Source organism: Malaya genurostris, chromosome 1, assembly GCF_030247185.1.
Source record: "Malaya genurostris strain Urasoe2022 chromosome 1, Malgen_1.1, whole genome shotgun sequence".
NCBI lineage: Eukaryota > Metazoa > Arthropoda > Insecta > Diptera > Culicidae > Malaya > Malaya genurostris.
Window position 1 is genome coordinate 116,290,766 of NC_080570.1, and position 17,125 is coordinate 116,307,890.

Consider the following 17,125-nt stretch of genomic DNA (forward strand, 5'->3'; position numbering starts at 1 on the left):
TCTGTACTTCCAAGTTCTCAAAAGTTCCGTGTGTACTTGTAAGCAGCAAGAAAGTGGATGTTTTATGTTGTTTTCGCTTGAGAAAACTGAAACTGACCCAGGGTAGTTTCATCAAACAAACAATTTTCACGAATCTGTATTGATTTCGCACTTAGCAACGGGGGTTTGAGCAAACCTGAAACTGACTCAATTTTCAGTTCAACAACGTTAAAACTAGATTCGAAACTAGCTTCAAACGAACGGTTCAGCAGCAGTTAGGGTTAGGTTTGGCATCAAGCGAAATCGACATTAAATAATTGTGGAACAACTGGTGTTTTCCTCGTTAGAAACTGATCAAAATTAATACTAGCTCTACATCTTAACAATACCGAAACAGATCGTTTCTTAGTAATTTTTGAATCCATTTGATGTTAACATTGCATTAAGACGAGACAGATCGATAGAGCGTCAAAAGAACTGCTGTATGAACGGTAATAAGAGAACGAATTTATGAGATACGGGAAGAGTCGGGATTTTCTTTCATTAAATGAATGATTCGTGCAAATAGATGTTTGTGTGAAATTAACCTAAATACTTTAAAGGTGTTTGAAGGTTTATAAATCTGATTCGCATTGAAACGTTAGCTTGTGGCCTCCAACCTGGAGGAAACCTTTTTTTTCTTTTTTTTTACTGTTAGGAAAAGACGTAGCATTTTGTTTTTTTTTTTGACGCTACGATCTGTAGTATTTTTCTAGATTGGTCTTTACTGAATAGATACATTCATACAAAGTTTTCAAGCGTTTTCCCGAAAGGACTAGACGATTTTAAATAACTACCATTTTGTTTTATTTTATACCTCGTTCCGGCCATCTTTGGCAAAAAAATGGAAGGTGCACTCTAACCATACTACACACAGGAAATGCCTCAAATGCAGTCTTCCATTTTCGGTCGTGCGTCTTTCCGTGGATCACTTTTATTTTTATCTCGATTGGGTTGCCGAAAACAAAAACGGGATCTGTTCACAGCTAGAGTGATTCACGATATATTCTTTCGTTTAAACAAAAACAAAAATGATCAGTAGGAAAATGGTTCTAGTTTGTTTGATTGAATATTCTAAGTTCTTAAAATTAATATTTATCTTTTATTATTATATGTATTTACTATTGGAAACAATATCACTGTTTCTGTTTTCTTTTCTTCCCTATGCTGAATTTGACTAGACTGGTTGTTGTACCTAGGACGAGGCTTGCGAAAGTAAAGAAAAAAAAACAATCTAATGACTGAGCGACTATGACCTAGAAGTAGAAATAATGTGAAAGAAATCGTGAAATCCGACTATAGAAAAAAAACGTTATTTTCGCAAGTCACGTCTTAGTTCAATACGTTTCTCCAGAGCGTTACATGAATAAATTTGCATGTCGATTGACTTCAAATAAGTGATGCGTTCTTCTTTATCTTATTTCATGAGAAGTCCTTTTAGCTGAGGCTCTCCTCTGTTTTGATCTCAAATTTATTATTTCATCTATGAGCAGTGTGTTAGTATTTCTGATACCATCTTAATCGAATGTGTCATCTCATTTGTTGAAGATTCTAAACAAAAAACTTTACAGATATGTTAACTGTAAAATTATATAAGACCACGAAATATTCTGTGACTATACAGCATGGAACTAACTGAATACGATTGAAATTTTAAAATGTGGGCACTTTTTAAAAATTTCTTCCTAGAAGGTATCTGAGTAGTGCTTCTGCCAGCTTACAATTTTGGGAAAGCAGCCATTGCTGGAAAATGCAAATGCAGTTTTTTCCGCTATCACTAGATAAACCTTCGAGAGAAAAACATCATTTTATTCAGAATAATAAACTGAATGAACTGGCATCTCTTTTTTAAGCTTCGCCTCAACATAACAAACTCAGAAAGTTAATAAAAAGGGTGCTATTTTCAGCGATGACCTTTGAAGCGGAGAATTTAAGGAATTTCAAACCATCGGTCTTATCTGTCATTATCTGACATCGATCCAAACAAAACTTCTGTAATCGTTATTTCAGTTTCATCTCTGAAAGTGTTCTGAAAACTTAAAAATGCATCCTGTTGTTCACAATTTTTCTTCCACCACTTGTGTAGCCATTTATTTGTTTCCATAAGCTTGTTTCAAAATGCTTGAACTTTCAATAAAAAAACATAAATTGTGGAAGTTTGGTGAAAGTAACACCTTTGAGAATAGACCACAAACGGGCCCAAAACAAGGTCCAAAGATATTCGAGTAGAAAAAGCAGGTTTCAGTACGGGATGTGACGAATGTTCAAATGTTCTTCGCGCAAAAGAACGTTTGAATCTTCGAACTTATGAGAAGCAGAAGCAACCAAAATTCAGTCCGAAACATGGAGCATCGACCAGGCACAGATTTAAAAGTAGTACGATGCGATGTGTGCTGGGAATCCGAATTGTATAATCGTGAACCTACGTGAAATACGCTTAAAAATCCTTGCCAGGACCACAATATTATACGGCGTCAGAAGGATAAGTATTGAAACAGTTTGAGACATCGCTTCAAGACGAAAAATTTACTATAGTCTGGCAAGCTATTTTTAGCTGTAGAAAAATTTCATTACAGCTTCTTCAATGAACGTGTTTAAAAAACGAGTTCTACTCAAGATTCGAAGTCACAATGTTCCCACTATTTTTTGGGTAGATTCTGCATCTTACCATTATGTTAAATCAACGATAGAATTCCACCGAAAAAGTTACTTTCATTCCAAAAGACACGAACCCACAAAATTATCCACAAATTCGACCAATTGAAGAGTTTTAACCATTAACGAAGGCACATCTTAGGAAACATTTCTCGGCAGTCGTAACTATAATGGTCTTCAGTTGGAAATATATTGAAAGAAAGTTTACAAATTTGTACCAAAAACCCTGTACTGAATCTAACGAACGTTCGCAAGAAAGTGCACCAGCAAGTCTACAATCGCTAGATCGAAAATGTTGCGAAAACTAATCTATTCTGCTAGTCTAATATTAAAAGTACATTCAATGACAACTAAATATGCAACACCGCGTTTAAAACCCGGACACACCTGATGTTTTTTATTTTTTTATCCGTTGGGTAAAATTAAGTTGATTTCATCAAATACACAGTTGCAAAATGGCGACGAAAGAATAGTTCGAGTAGAATAAGGATCTGATTTTTGATCGGAAGCGAAGAGCCCTCAGATCAACAAGAACGATCACTAACGCGTGTTTGAGGCCTCTAAACGAAAACCGCAAAAAGCCGTGTTCGAAAGGTACGCGACCAGAAGTTAACGAAACCACACTACTATGAAGAAACGATCCGAAAACCTACGGACACAGATGATGTCAAAATTCGAAAAAAAAAATCTTGATTTGGCAAGCGATTTGTACTTACGGAAAATGGAGTGCACCTTTCATCACCGTAAGCATCATGAAAGGACAGGTGTATTTGAAAGAGTGTCTCCAAAAGCAGTTTTCTCTCTCCTGATGGTTCACGACAGTCCCACCAAATGCACAACATCGTTTTCTTTCCGCAGTTATAAGCTTTTGCAGTTGATGACGAAGGTTGGCCATCGGGATTCTTGAGATTCTCAAAATAAATCCGTTTTACATCTCCCTTCACAATCCGGGCCAGTAAACTCTTTGTTACAAGTCGAGAATGCAAAATTCTCCTCATGGTTTTCGCTTTTCCTACTGAACTATCATTTAGCTCATAAGGAATCCAATTTCCACCTTCTGCATTTTTACCCTAACGTGCAGTCGATTGGAACCGGTAACTAATGTTTAACTTCTCCTTTTTTGAGTTTGGATATTATCTTCGAACCGAAATACTTTGCCAACATGCACAAGTCACGACCGATAGAGTATGTTCTCCGAAAGCTTCGATAAGAATTCGAAAGGATTTAGCAGCAATTTTTTGCAAAGCACGGTAATGGACCAACACTTCGAAAATGCGCTGTATTTGGCAAACAAAACAAATGTTTACAGTGTCTTGAAATTTCCCGCATTAATAACTGGTTTACCTGGTGTACAATAATTCTCAAACGTCTTTACCGGATGAATGATAGGAAACAAAATGTGTTTTTTTTCGTAGAGTGGTGCTTTGAGTTTATCCTCGGGGGAGCCTTTTTCAAAAATTTTTACACTCGCAATTTCAATCGTATACCATTGTCGAATCCGTCCTTCGTTGGGCAGAGCTAAAGTGATGACGGCTTCAAAACAACGAAAAATTACCTCGATTTCAACAATTTTAGGCTCATGTGAAGGCTACTGTTGGTTGGTGGATCAAATTCGAAAATCGTATATACCGGAGAGCTCTTCCTTTATCCTTGAATCCGGCGTATTGATTTCTCGATTGTATTTTATTTATATTAAAACAAAAACGCTAGCAAAATCCATGGGAGCTAGGATTCGATTGAAAAAAGAAGGTGGGTGGGTAATGTCAGAAACATAACCGGATTGACATGAATACGAATAATTACCTCTAATTTAGTGCAGATTTAACGAGTAAAAACACATCTGACACCACTTGCGTAACCTGAAGTCACAAAAACGCATTCAAACCAATACACACAATGCATTTTTCTCGATCGCAAAGCAGCAGAATGTTGGTTTAATTAGCACTCATTTGGAGTGAAGTTCGCACTGTGAACGGCTCAACAAACTGATTAGTTTTTCACTACCAATTTGCATATTTATAGTTCTTTTGTAAACATATAAAGCCCTTAGAAGAGCTGATTTGTAGATTTTTTTTCCGTCGTTGTTCACTTTTCGGTGTATTTTGCTTCTATGCAAACGACCAGCAACGGAATGCTGTTGTAATTTCCCTTGTTTGAAGCGAAAATCACTGCGAACGGTGCACGACGTGAACTGCGAATTAGAACTGAATTCTGAACTTCTGGTCCCTAATAAAGAAAACTGAATTCAGTTCCAGCTTAAAGAAACGAGATTACGGAAATAAATTCTGAAACTGATCTTAGCAATCGAACTCTAATTCTGAGGTCAGTTCTAAATTCGGAGTTCAGATCTAACATGTCATTCCAGAATGTAGATCTGAAATTCATATTCTGAATTTTGTTCATGAATTCTGAAGTAGAAATCCAAAATCAAAATTAGAATTAAGGATGGCTTTTATCGTATCAAAAAACGCTCTCTAGCAATTCTTCACACGATTCAATAAGTGTCATCAAAGAGAGACGAATATCATCGCAGCAACAAAAAACCGGCATGGTTTATTCAACATAGAATAGATACCAGTGGGAGAGCGAATTTCTCTCGATGACCCGTCTGAGCATCACGAGTTAGCACGCTGTTGTGGGGATTCTCTCTGAAGCAACAAATGGTCGCTTATTCTCGTTTCGCGATCCGATTCTATACTGGCAGTGGATAATTGCGATAGAATCATTTTAACCTTTTTGTATAAGTTGTGTCTATGAAAATGTATGTGAATGCTCCACACAAGGGTTTTTGCAATATTGCAACCTAGTATGAGACTCATAAAGTCGAGTCATCGATTCGATTTTCCGCGATAATTGTCAACTTGCGATTCTCTCTTGGTAAATTCCACACAGCACCGATCATTACCAGACTGTAATTTCTTTTTAAAGGCTGTGAAATATTCAGAGTATGAAGTGGAACGAATAAATGTAGAAAAATTCTCTCACGGTTCATGCATTGAGAGACACGAGCTCTTGTAGTATCTTCTACCGCATTGAAAATGTTGTATACAATATAGAAAAATATCGAGCAGCTTCTGTCAAATTATCGGCAATCACCAAAGACTTAATTCCAGTTCCAAAATCTAGTCTAGAATCTAGTTCCAGAATTCAGTTTCAGAGTCGTAGTTTCAAATCCTGAACTTTATTATTTTTATTATTATTACTATGTCGTTCATTTAACCTCCCAACTTTAACCTTAATCCTGTAATCTGGAACTAAATTCTGAAATCTAAAACTAAACCAGGTGAACCAGAATCCAGGTTCTGAATGCAGCTCTAGAATCCAAACCGAAAATCGGTTCCCGACTCCAGATACAGTATTCAAAAGCTGAATGCAATTATTGGTGACATGTTATTGCTGCTGCTGGTTGAAGACGACTGCACGTCAGGGACTGTTCATAAGCCACGCAGAAGGTCAGTTGCTGCTGCTGTTTTTGGAAGGTCCTCCCCAAGACGTCCAGTTCCGTCCATACTTGAACTTGTCTACAGGCTCGTACAGTTAACTACCTCAAAACTGTCGTCGCGGGTACGGGAAAGGCAAACAAGCGTGATGAGTTTTCCTCGTTGTTTACCAAAGTTTGAGAAAACTAGATTTTTGAGTTATTTATGGTTATCTTATAATGTTAAAAATTGTATCATAAATTGCTGACCATATTCCTGATAGCATGGAGAAAGATTTATGTTGTTGCGTTTAGTAAAACTCGAGATATTCACGATTAAGTTATACCCATTTTTCCACAGGGCGAAACTTCAAAAAAGCGCTCCATATTAAAGTGAGACTATTCACGTATTCACGTCAAAATCAATACGTCGTTATTCACAGAATAAGGGAGCTAATCGTAGAAATGACGTAACCGACAAGCAGCACTTTTTCTATACTCACAGTTTTCTCTGAGGTGGTTAAACAAATTTCAACCAAATTAGATTCGTTTGAAAGCAACTATTAAATAAGTGATCAAGTACAAAAATCAAATAGCGGAGAAAGATAGCGATGGCTGAACTGATTTCAAGAATATCAGGTTCGTATGCTCATTGATCCAGCATGGAGGGTGAATGGATAACCCATTCGGTTTCGAAGATATCTTCGAAGATATATTCGAAGAAATGACTCGGAAATCGCTCAACGGATTGCGACAATCTAAGGCTACTGATCAAGATTGGAAGGGTCATGGCGAATATTACTAGTTTATGACAAAGACTGATTGAAACATATATTGGAGAAATGAATAAAAAACTTTACAGAAAAGATGATTTTTTGGAAAAAATACGCTTCGAAACAGGACTCGAACCTGCGTTCTTATGCATTCCGTGCATACGCGCTACCATTTCGCCACCCAGAACCTTGTGATAAATACAGCTGCAAAACACGGTTAGGCATGATAGAAAGTACATCGAACGTGGTCTACATCCTGGTCGTCTCACGACCGGTACCATACATCCAAACATTTTCACTGTTCATCAAACACTGGTCTTCTCGCTTTGAACCTATTTTCCGCTCAAGCACTGAGTAGGAGAGTGTATTTATAATCGCTTGTCACCTTCTCTACTGATGCCAGTCGAGTCCTGTCTCTGGGCGTATCCTTTGCAAAAAATCATCTTTTCTGTTAAGTTTTTCATTCATTTAGCTTCTCCATCATATGTTACCACTCAGTCATTATCAAAAACTGAACTTATGGTTGAGTTATGGCGACTTTACGTCAAACCAATTAAAATTAATAAATAAAATATTTCTAGTTAGAGATGAAATATTAATAAAATTTTTGAAATGATTCTTTTATCAGCAAAATTTTCTCAGAAATGCCTAAAATGATTTTGAAAACAAAACTGTGGCGCTACTATTGGGCTATTTGATAGGTTTTCAAGGTTCGTAGCGAACACATTTCGGTTTCAGAGTTAACCGACAAATCGCATTTTGTTCTATCCGAAAAAGTTTCGCAGACTGTGGCCAATGATAAAGTTAAAGTGTATCGAAGCTGATGCTTCCGGTTCCGGGAATGTTGTCGAATATGCGATGTAAGCGCTGAAGCACACCTTTGTAAACTACAATGAAGTTTCTTTTTACGCGGGGAATACGTAAAAAAATATTGCAAAAAAAATGCGTAACATCGTGTATAAAAAACCGCGTAACTTTGGAGTCCGCATAAAAAACCGCAAAACTAAAGATTTTTTTGGTGCCAAATATCCTAGAAATGCATGAAACGTCCAGGTCTGGTATAACCCACAAATTTTTTTTGGAAAAAATCGATTTCGGGCCTACGCGTAGAAAAATACCGCAATATCGAAACAAATTTTTTTGAAGCCAAATGTCTTAGATACGCATGAAACGTCCAGATCTGGTATAAACTCGAAAAAAAAATTTGAAAAAATTCGTCTTTGGAACTTAGAAAAATTTTGAGCTTTCTGAAATCGAATTTTTTTTTGATGCCAAATGCATGAAGTGTCAGAAGGTTGACTTAAAAAAATTTCGGGATAACACCAGATCTCGACGTTTCATGCATGTTTCATGTCTTAGAAAACAAGAAAACCGTTTAACTTCGGAAATCCGCGTAAAAAAAGCTGCGTGAAAAAACACATAAAAACCTCAGTGTGCACTAATCAATCTGAACGAATTTGTTACAAAAATACTCGAATTTCTTGTCAAAAATTGCTGTCTCTACAAGGATCAGCCCCATGGGGTTGTTCAAGCCATTGATGTGGAACAAGGCAACCAAAATTTCTAATGATCTCCAATAAAACAATTCAATCAATCGTCACACTTTTGAATCCGCTTTTGCACGAGAGTCTGCTTAGATTGATCTTGATTAGGAACCAACACCGAACATCGTTTGTCTTGATTTGTAATTGTTTTATAGCCGACGAAATTACACCAATATCCCAAATGTATGCAATTAAATCTTTGTACATACTTGCGATACGGATTTCGATATTTAAGCTTCTCTTCGCCAAGCTTGTGTTCAAGTTTTGTATGCAAGCAGTTATTTTTATAGCGTTAAGGAACAAGACTCTTTGCAAGCGTATGAGTAATGCCAACAATGTGTGCGTAAAAACAAATTTCGGCGCTTCTTTTCCTTATTTTGCTCAATAAATTTTCCATATGGTTGAAAAATAAACCAATCGGTTCATACTGCCTAAAATTGCAATTCAAGAAAAGCGAAAATTTTCCTTAAAACTGCTCGAGAAAAATTATTTCAGTTTCAGCTTACTTCCACTGACACATTTGATTAGCAACAAACACATTCCTATATGGATTTCCTCTTGCAGAAATTATTGCGGTATAAAGATTTACGTACCTTCTATTAGTAATCCGGCAAAAAAGGAACCTTGAATTTAACACGCGAAAGGCAATGGATATGGAATGTTGTCGTAAAACTATTTATTTTTCCGGCAAACTGCTTTTGTAACAGAAAATATTTAGTTTTGTTCATTTTGTGTCGTGCAATCTAATACAAATGCATTGAAGCAGTGTTGCTATCTGTTTCATTACGGAATTAAAATCTACATTCATAAAATGTAAGCAATTTTCCATCAAACGTTGGTGAAAAATTGATCAAAACTGATATTTCATTCAAGATGTCATGCTTAACATTCATTTGAGAATAAATTATTGTGAAAAAAGATTGTTTGAATCTCAATCGTGCAATCCAATTTGATAAACTCGGTGCACTGCATATATGAATACACAGATCTATGGCATACGTACCAAATAAAATGTTCATAATACACAAATTACCAACACAAGTTAACTTGGTTTACTGTTGATCCTTAAGTTTCTCTACCATTCTGCGATTTCGGTTGAAGCGATAAACTTTTTCTTATTATAAATCGAGTTCATCTTATATAAATTATAAATTAATTTTAAGCACTCAAAATTTACCGTGGGGTAGCTGTTAATTCCTCAGGCACAACGACGATACATGGATTTTCATCCGAGCTTGCATGACATTAGATCAGATCATACCAATTAAAGCTTCAAATCGTTTTATGGCAGTGTTTGTCTTGCTGTCTAGCAACAACCTACCTCTAGCATGCTACGCGTAGGACTGAAACAATAGCTATAATTTCGCTTCTATTCAAAGATTCGCGTGCTTCAAACAGCTTCGCTTTTGCATCGATTGACCAAGGGAGAGCGATGCTTTCCCTTTGATATATCGCTTACTCCTTCAAAACCATCGTCTATGGCAGGGAAATCCGATATGTCGGAGATTTTTAGCAGACAAAATATGAAACTGCTCGCTACTAATCAAAATTTCAATCATTTATAATTGAAAATACGTGGCTTGATACATTCAAATCGAATCTTAGAAATATTTCCAATCAAATAATCGCCCTTATTCTGAATAACGACGTATTGGTTTTTCGATCGAATATGGTTCGGTCGAATCCTAGCTACCTTTGATTTTGCTAGCGTTATTAGGAATACGAATGAAATACGGCAACTACTAAAACGTGGCATTTTGCTTCTAGTTTGATTTCCATTGCTCGAGAATTGGAGAAAAAATTATTGTTTTGAGTTAAAATACCAATCAGAATCAACGTAGTGGTTCGAAATTCCTTACCTTCCCCTAATAAATTCCCGAAAGAGTGAGGTGCCTAACGGGCCATAATTATTTCGCTGAAAATATTGCTTGAAAATAGTTTTTTTCTTGCACCAGCAGACTAGGATTATATCATTGAAGAATATTATACTGGCGGGCGACAGTCACCACATTTGCCTAGGTTTATTCGTACTGATCGGTTTGCTCAAAGCTAGACTAGAACAAAGGAGTCAATTAATTTACCTAAACCCACTGCGTGTACATTCCAAATACCCATGTCCAAGTATGATGATTGTTAAATAAACTTTTAGATCATAATGCCGGTTCTTCAAATGAGAAGTTTTTCTTAACAAAAAATAAGGAACAGCATTTCTTGCGCGTGATCGATGAAGAAACTGTGATGTCTACCACCTATTTGTGAACTTTTCTGCACGCTTAGGAAAAAATTGATGAACCTTTCATGATGATGATGTCGGGAGTATAAATTACCTAATTCGATAACAATCATATCTTATCTAACTAAAAACTGCTTAGAAATAGAATCAGCTGCAATGAAACAATCCAGGCAATAGAAAACTAAAACTGAACAAATCGGTGTTATCCCCGTGTCTTTCGATAGATCTCAGAACAAGTGTCGTCATCAAGGGCGGAAGGAGCAGCGAAGCCGCGCACGGAAAAGCATCCCTCTCTCCCTTTTCATATTACTAGTTAATTCTGGTCTTTGGCTTTAACAAACTTCTAAACAAATAAATTTAGAACAGTGTCTGAGTGTGAGTGGATTCACTCTCGGGTTCACTTCGAGGTGAAGTCGGGCCAGTAGTTGATGTAGTACCGATGGGTGGTACCTTCGAACAACCGATCTAACCAGTTTGGCAGCCCATCGAGCAAATTTTCTTCCAGCAGAATTTTCGGCTCCGACACATCGGAGGTGCTGCACTCTGAGTCGGAACTTTCCATTCCGAGGAAGGCACCGGCTTCCGGATCGGTTGGCAGCGAGCTTAGCTGCCTGGTCATTTTCATCATGCGCTGCACCACCATCGGAGAAAAGCGTGTTCATAAGAACGTATTTTCTTACTTCATTAGAACTTACCTTTGCACCACGATTCGACTCCGGATGCTTTGCATGGTACATGCAGAAATACTTCCGATGGCCATTCAGCGCAATCACCGTCCCGACGCAGTTCCGTGGATTGATCTTCATCTCGCGGGACTCCGACAGGGAAAGGCGCAACAACTCCGCATACCATCCGATGCCCTTCTCGATCAGCATGTGGGCAAACATGAGCGTTTTATTTCTAGAATCGGAATCGATACTGTACTATTAAAATGAGCACATCTTCTACTGGCTAGGACCACCTACTTTCGGTACGGCCAGACGGCTTTATGAAAAGCTGGAATCAGTTTGTTGCGAGACTGCAGATCCGTCAGCAGGACAATGGTTCGACAGCCGGGTTTCAGCAAACGCACCAAGCCGTTGTATTTCTCCGCTCGCAGCTCGTGAAGACGCAGTTCCGGAACATAGTTCGTCAATTTACCTATCACCAAAACGTATTTGAGAAACTTATGTCGTAACTACAGAGAGAGCGAAAAACGTACCATTTTTAGTATCAGAACTGGCGTTCTGTTTCTTCTGGATATTTTCCTCCTCTATACGTACTAAATAGGACATTAGATAACCTGCTGCCAAAATGAATGCAACCGTTCCCAGGACAGAAAGTGCCGGCAGAATGTGTTCCTGGCCCAAATTATCCGTCATGTACTCAAATGCCAGTAGTACTTTATTCAGTATGCGGATAACCAATCCTTGGGCGTGTTCGTCCAGCAGATCCTAGAATGATTTGGTTCAATTAGTTTTAGCAAGGCAATCTACTGAACCAGCCAGCACAGAACCACACTTACTTTCACCTCAGCCTCGTAGCTCAATGCTTCCGATGACCGCAGCAACCGTTGAATCGCACTGTCCAATTTTTGCTTAGTGTTGTTGAAATGAATCTCGTTTGTTTCGTTTTCGACGCTCTTATCCACTGTCTCCTGCAGTGTCGCCTCGTGAATCCACTCGTACTTGATGTGTTTGGTATCTCGTCGCCAGATGATCACCACTCTTAGAATGGTTTCCTGCAGCTTTCCGTGCTGTGCCAAAGCACTGATGAATTCGGTTTGCTTTTCCTGATAGATATAGGCGAATCTAACCCGCTCCGGACTGTAACTGGACGCCAGAGCTATCCGACGCATCGCCTGTCGGGCCTCATCATGGGTGGCAGTGTTTTCGGTGACCAGAACCACACATAGCCGTTTCCGTGGGCGATTCCATTCCGCCGGACAAACTCCTTCCAACATCGCCTGAGAGGACAACCGCGGTAGTGCTAAATACTGATTGACTGAGATGATATTGTTCAATGTTGGTGTTGGAATGTCTGACATCGAGATAGAAGCGACCGGGCGGCTCGAGTCCTCGTTGAATATGAGCAGCGTGTCAAGTGAGGGATGAACTTTGTAACGCTCTTGAATCTGTTTCGTCTTTTCCGAGTTCAATTGGACGAATCCAAATGCCACACGTTCCCGAAAATGAAACGCAGTAATAAGATAACGCAGCCTCGGTTGTACTCTCGGTTCCATGACCAGTGCACGGACTCGGTTATCGGCCCAACCTTTCAGAAAGGTGTCTATCGATCCGTCGTCAACTGCTGGAAGCAGTTTGTAAGGAAGCTTCTGTCTAATGAATTCCACTACTCGTTGAGTGTTGTATACACTTTCTTTGTACACGTAATTGTGTCCATCCAAAACCATTATCACGCATGGCAACGAATGAACGCCAACTTTTCTCACCAGTTGATTCTCGTGACCAGCGTTTATTGTGGCAAACGTCACCCCGAATGGTTCCAGTGTATCGATCATTTTTTTGAATGAATTGGCGGCCTTCATACAAGAGAAGCACCAATCCGAATAAAACATCAAAATCTGTGGCGTGTGATGACTCTTCGGGACGATATTAGTTTCGTAGTATTTCGACGTTATTGACAACTTGTGAAAAAGACTAATGTCTTGATCGTGGAAATTAAAATTATGTCCGAAAAATTGCTCGAAAGGATCCGGAAAGCGACCGTAGTTGCTGTAGTCCGGTCGTTCCTTGTACAGATAGGCATCTTCATTGGTTATTCCATGAAGGTCATATGCTCTTCGGCGCTCTGTATCCGACAGCAATTCATAGGCTTGCTTAATCTCAACGAATTTAGTCTCGGCCTCTGGATGATCAGATTTGTCCGGATGCCTTGAAAAAAAAACACAACACATACAACCTATTAATCGATTTCTCTCTCGATACCACAAAACTCACCATTCCTTTGCTAGCTGTTTGTAAGCCCTCCGTATGTCCTGCAGGGTAGCATGTCTCTCCAATCCTAGAATTTTATACGGATCAGCACCACCGGTTGCCGCCTGGACCACGACCACTAGCACAAGCAACAGAAACAGTCCGCCTCGCAGAAGATTGCTGCTGTTGGTGTTTTCGCATCTTTTGACAAATCCCTTCCTTTCAGGGCAAAATTTTAACACTAATGGAATTTTCATTGCTTGATTCGTACACTGGGTTATTTTCGTTCAAATCGATTGCACTACACCGAAGGTTTTATATCCGTAGTGGCAGCATTAGTAATCCGTGCTATCAACTCGGTAGAAACTTGTTCAGTCGAATTTTATCGAAATTCGATTGGTTGAAAAAATTTTCACCACCCTCAACTGCAGTCTGCAAAGAATATATAGAAATAGGATTTTTGACTTTTCCTGGTTCTTATGATCGTTCTTTCGTGAATTGTATACGCTTAACTGAAACTACTAAAGTTTTAGCGAAACACGGTCTAACAAGTACACCGATAAAAATAGAAACGACCGATTCACGTGTTATATCAACCACAATTTTCCGCAATAAAATTCATTCCACATTAAAATTTTCATTCGGAATTTCACGTGGAAATCATAATGAATTCTGAATAAATTCCACAACCGATTCCGAATGAGTTTCGCCTACAACCGGTTGATTCGGAAATCTGTTGGAATTGAGTGAGAAGATACGGACTGAATAATCAATTCGTTTTTTCTTATTCTTTTCCGATTTTGCAGGTTTTCGTGCTGATTTTCAGTTTAGTTTTAAGTAAAAACATTAGATTTTTTTCCGATTAATTATTGAATACTTACTGAAGAGGTCACGAATTTTTATGACGGTTGAAATCAAGGATTCCATCATTTGTTCCGTTTTTGTAAATTTTGTTTTATCACGGCGCTTCATTTTGAATTGAGCAAAATGGCTACTTTGTTGATTTACTGAATTTCGGTAGTCTGAAAACTGTATACCGAGATTTCGGTAAATTAATATCTTCGATTTACAATGGTACAATGGTCCATTGCTGTTGAACACGGTAATTTGAAGAACCGAATATCGATATAACATAATGAATTGCTGAAAATTCAGGAATAGTCTAACGAATATCTCGGTAAACACAATGTTTACCGAAATTTCGGCTGAATAATGCATTGCCGTGTTCTTTCAACATATTTTTTGCCGAGATCAAAATCAAGTTTTAAGTGTGCACAAAAGTAAAATGAATTACCGAGGAAAATTTACCTTTTTCTTACATTCGAAAAAAAACACTGTGACCATTCTGCATTGGTAACATATATACATGTTATGTGAAATTGTGAAACTCTATAATGCTATTAGTGATAAAGTAAGATCCTTATCTGAAAACAAAAAATGTCAAGGTTCCAAGTGAAAGGGTTGAATTACGAAACCAGAGAGCAACCGTTCATCTAAATAAATATAAAAATAATACGCCTTAAACAGCATTAATAGTGATCTTCATTTATTCATGTTGAATATTAAATATCTTTTTCAATATTTGAATTTCATTCGTAACTCATTATTTAAGCACTCTTATTGCATTGCGACATTTATAATCTACAGTTGAAATTGTTACCATCGATATTTGCATTATAGCTACTTTAATAATGTGCAATTCCTACTTCACCTGTCAGATCCTAGAAGAGTCTAATAATCGCCCTTTTGAGCTTTATAATAGCATTGTAACAACATGTATAACTCCGCTTGGGTTGTTCGAAAGTTATTTTTTCATATTTCACAAAGGGTCGCTATATTTGGGGTAACTGGCGGTAAATCGTTCAGGAGAAATTTTTATTTTGTTTTTTTTTTTTTTTTGTTTGGAGTACCTGGTCGTGTCGTAGCTGAACGGTCCGACCGGAACGGATAAATCGTTCAAAAAGAAAGGTATTGAATTGTTATAAAAGCGCTGAACGTGTTGCGTTGCTCTTGAATGTTTATTAAAAAGTTGAGTTTGGCCAAAAAAGTGTTTTTCTTAGTGAGTGTAGGGACATGAATATGAAAAATTACGAATAGGTAATATCGGAGACCTATCTGGGCGTAGTGTTTTACAACTAGAGAAGTACGTGAACGAGCATGATGATTGCTGCTTATCTTTTACAATGCAATGGAAAATAAATTTGTTGAAGCGAAAAGTTAATTTTCGTGTGAGAAAATCATATTCTATCTCTATTATTTTTGCAGCACCCAAGATTCTGGTTTAAACAATGAACATTTTTAGTTCTGGTTTCAATATGTAAGATAATGTTATGTTGATCATGTGATGTGATGTGATGTGAAGTAAAGCCACCATCAGTTCAAGGACTTGCCAGTGGATGCCGGTAGACTTACAGTAGCCCCGATATGACTCATCCATTCACCTTCTTACTATAGCTGTTACCGAAAAGCGAACAAAAAGGGTTGGGCGGATACGTAAGTAGAGTCACTTACTCGTATTCCGCGGGAATAAAAGATGCTCTTCCAACCATAATATCCAGTGCATGGATGAAGCATATCGCTATACATGCTTGAACCCGCCTGATGGTTTGTTTGAGAAGGGCGCGTCAGACTCATTTCAAACCTTCAGAAGGAAACAAGTTTCCTTCAAGTGACTTGGGCTGGCTATCCACAATCCCTCGTCCAGTCATCAATTCGTCCGATGCCCTGATGCTCCCTCCCCTTTACGCCTCCGTGCAAAATGTTTTATATTGATAAATACAATGAAACATAGTGTAATGAAATTAATATAACATAAAATGATATAATAGATTACAAAATAATATAATATAACATAATATAATATAACATATTTTAATTTAATATAATATAATACAATGATATAAAATAACAGTTAATGTAGTGTCAGTTATGCTCTTCTATCTTCGCAATACTGCAGGAAGTAGAATATTTCTCTTCTAATAATAATAATAATATCCACATCTATAAAAATAATATATGTTATTATTATTGATGACAAATTAATAATAATAACAATAAATATAATAATGAAAATAACAATAAAAAACAATATAATATAGTACAATGAATTATATAATAAATAATAGAATAAATAAAATGATATGTTGCGATATCCTATGATATTATATTACTTGAATTTATATGTCATTTCTCATCCTCTCATTCTGCCATCAACGCATTCCATCGACCATTTGTCACCACAAATGACAAATTAATAATAATAACAATAAATATAATAATGGAAATAACAATAAAAAACAATATAATATAGTACAATGAATTATATAATAAATAATAGAATAAATAAAATGATATGTTGCGATATGCTATGATATTATATTACTTGAATTTATATGTCATTTCTCATCCTCTCATTCTGCCATCAACGCATTCCATCGACCATTTGTCACCACAGACACACGTGTAGGCATGAAGCTCAGCTTTTGACGACCTTGATATTTAGTTGAAAGTTACTTTAAAAATGATAACTTATAAGGAAAACAAATTTATATTTTGCGCAGAGGTACGTA

General features: G+C 37.3%; 1 protein-coding gene across 2 annotated transcripts; it reads right to left on the reverse strand.

The window, feature by feature from the left end:
- Nucleotides 1-550: 550 nt before the first annotated feature.
- On the reverse strand, nt 551-14,020 carry LOC131425527 (dnaJ homolog subfamily C member 16). Of its 2 annotated transcripts, none has more exons than XM_058587479.1 (6): nt 13,581-14,020; nt 12,146-13,514; nt 11,843-12,074; nt 11,607-11,781; nt 11,337-11,559; nt 551-11,272 (listed from the first exon to the last, which is right to left on the reverse strand). In XM_058587479.1, the coding sequence occupies exons 1-6, from the start codon at nt 13,811-13,813 to the stop codon at nt 11,039-11,041; spliced, it is 2,466 nt and encodes an 821-aa protein (XP_058443462.1). In that variant the 5' UTR covers nt 13,814-14,020; the 3' UTR covers nt 551-11,038. The 2 variants fall into 2 exon arrangements, with proteins under 2 accessions (XP_058443462.1, XP_058443463.1); XM_058587480.1 differs by having other exon boundaries at nt 11,337-11,541; nt 13,581-14,019.
- Nucleotides 14,021-17,125: the final 3,105 nt, after the last annotated feature.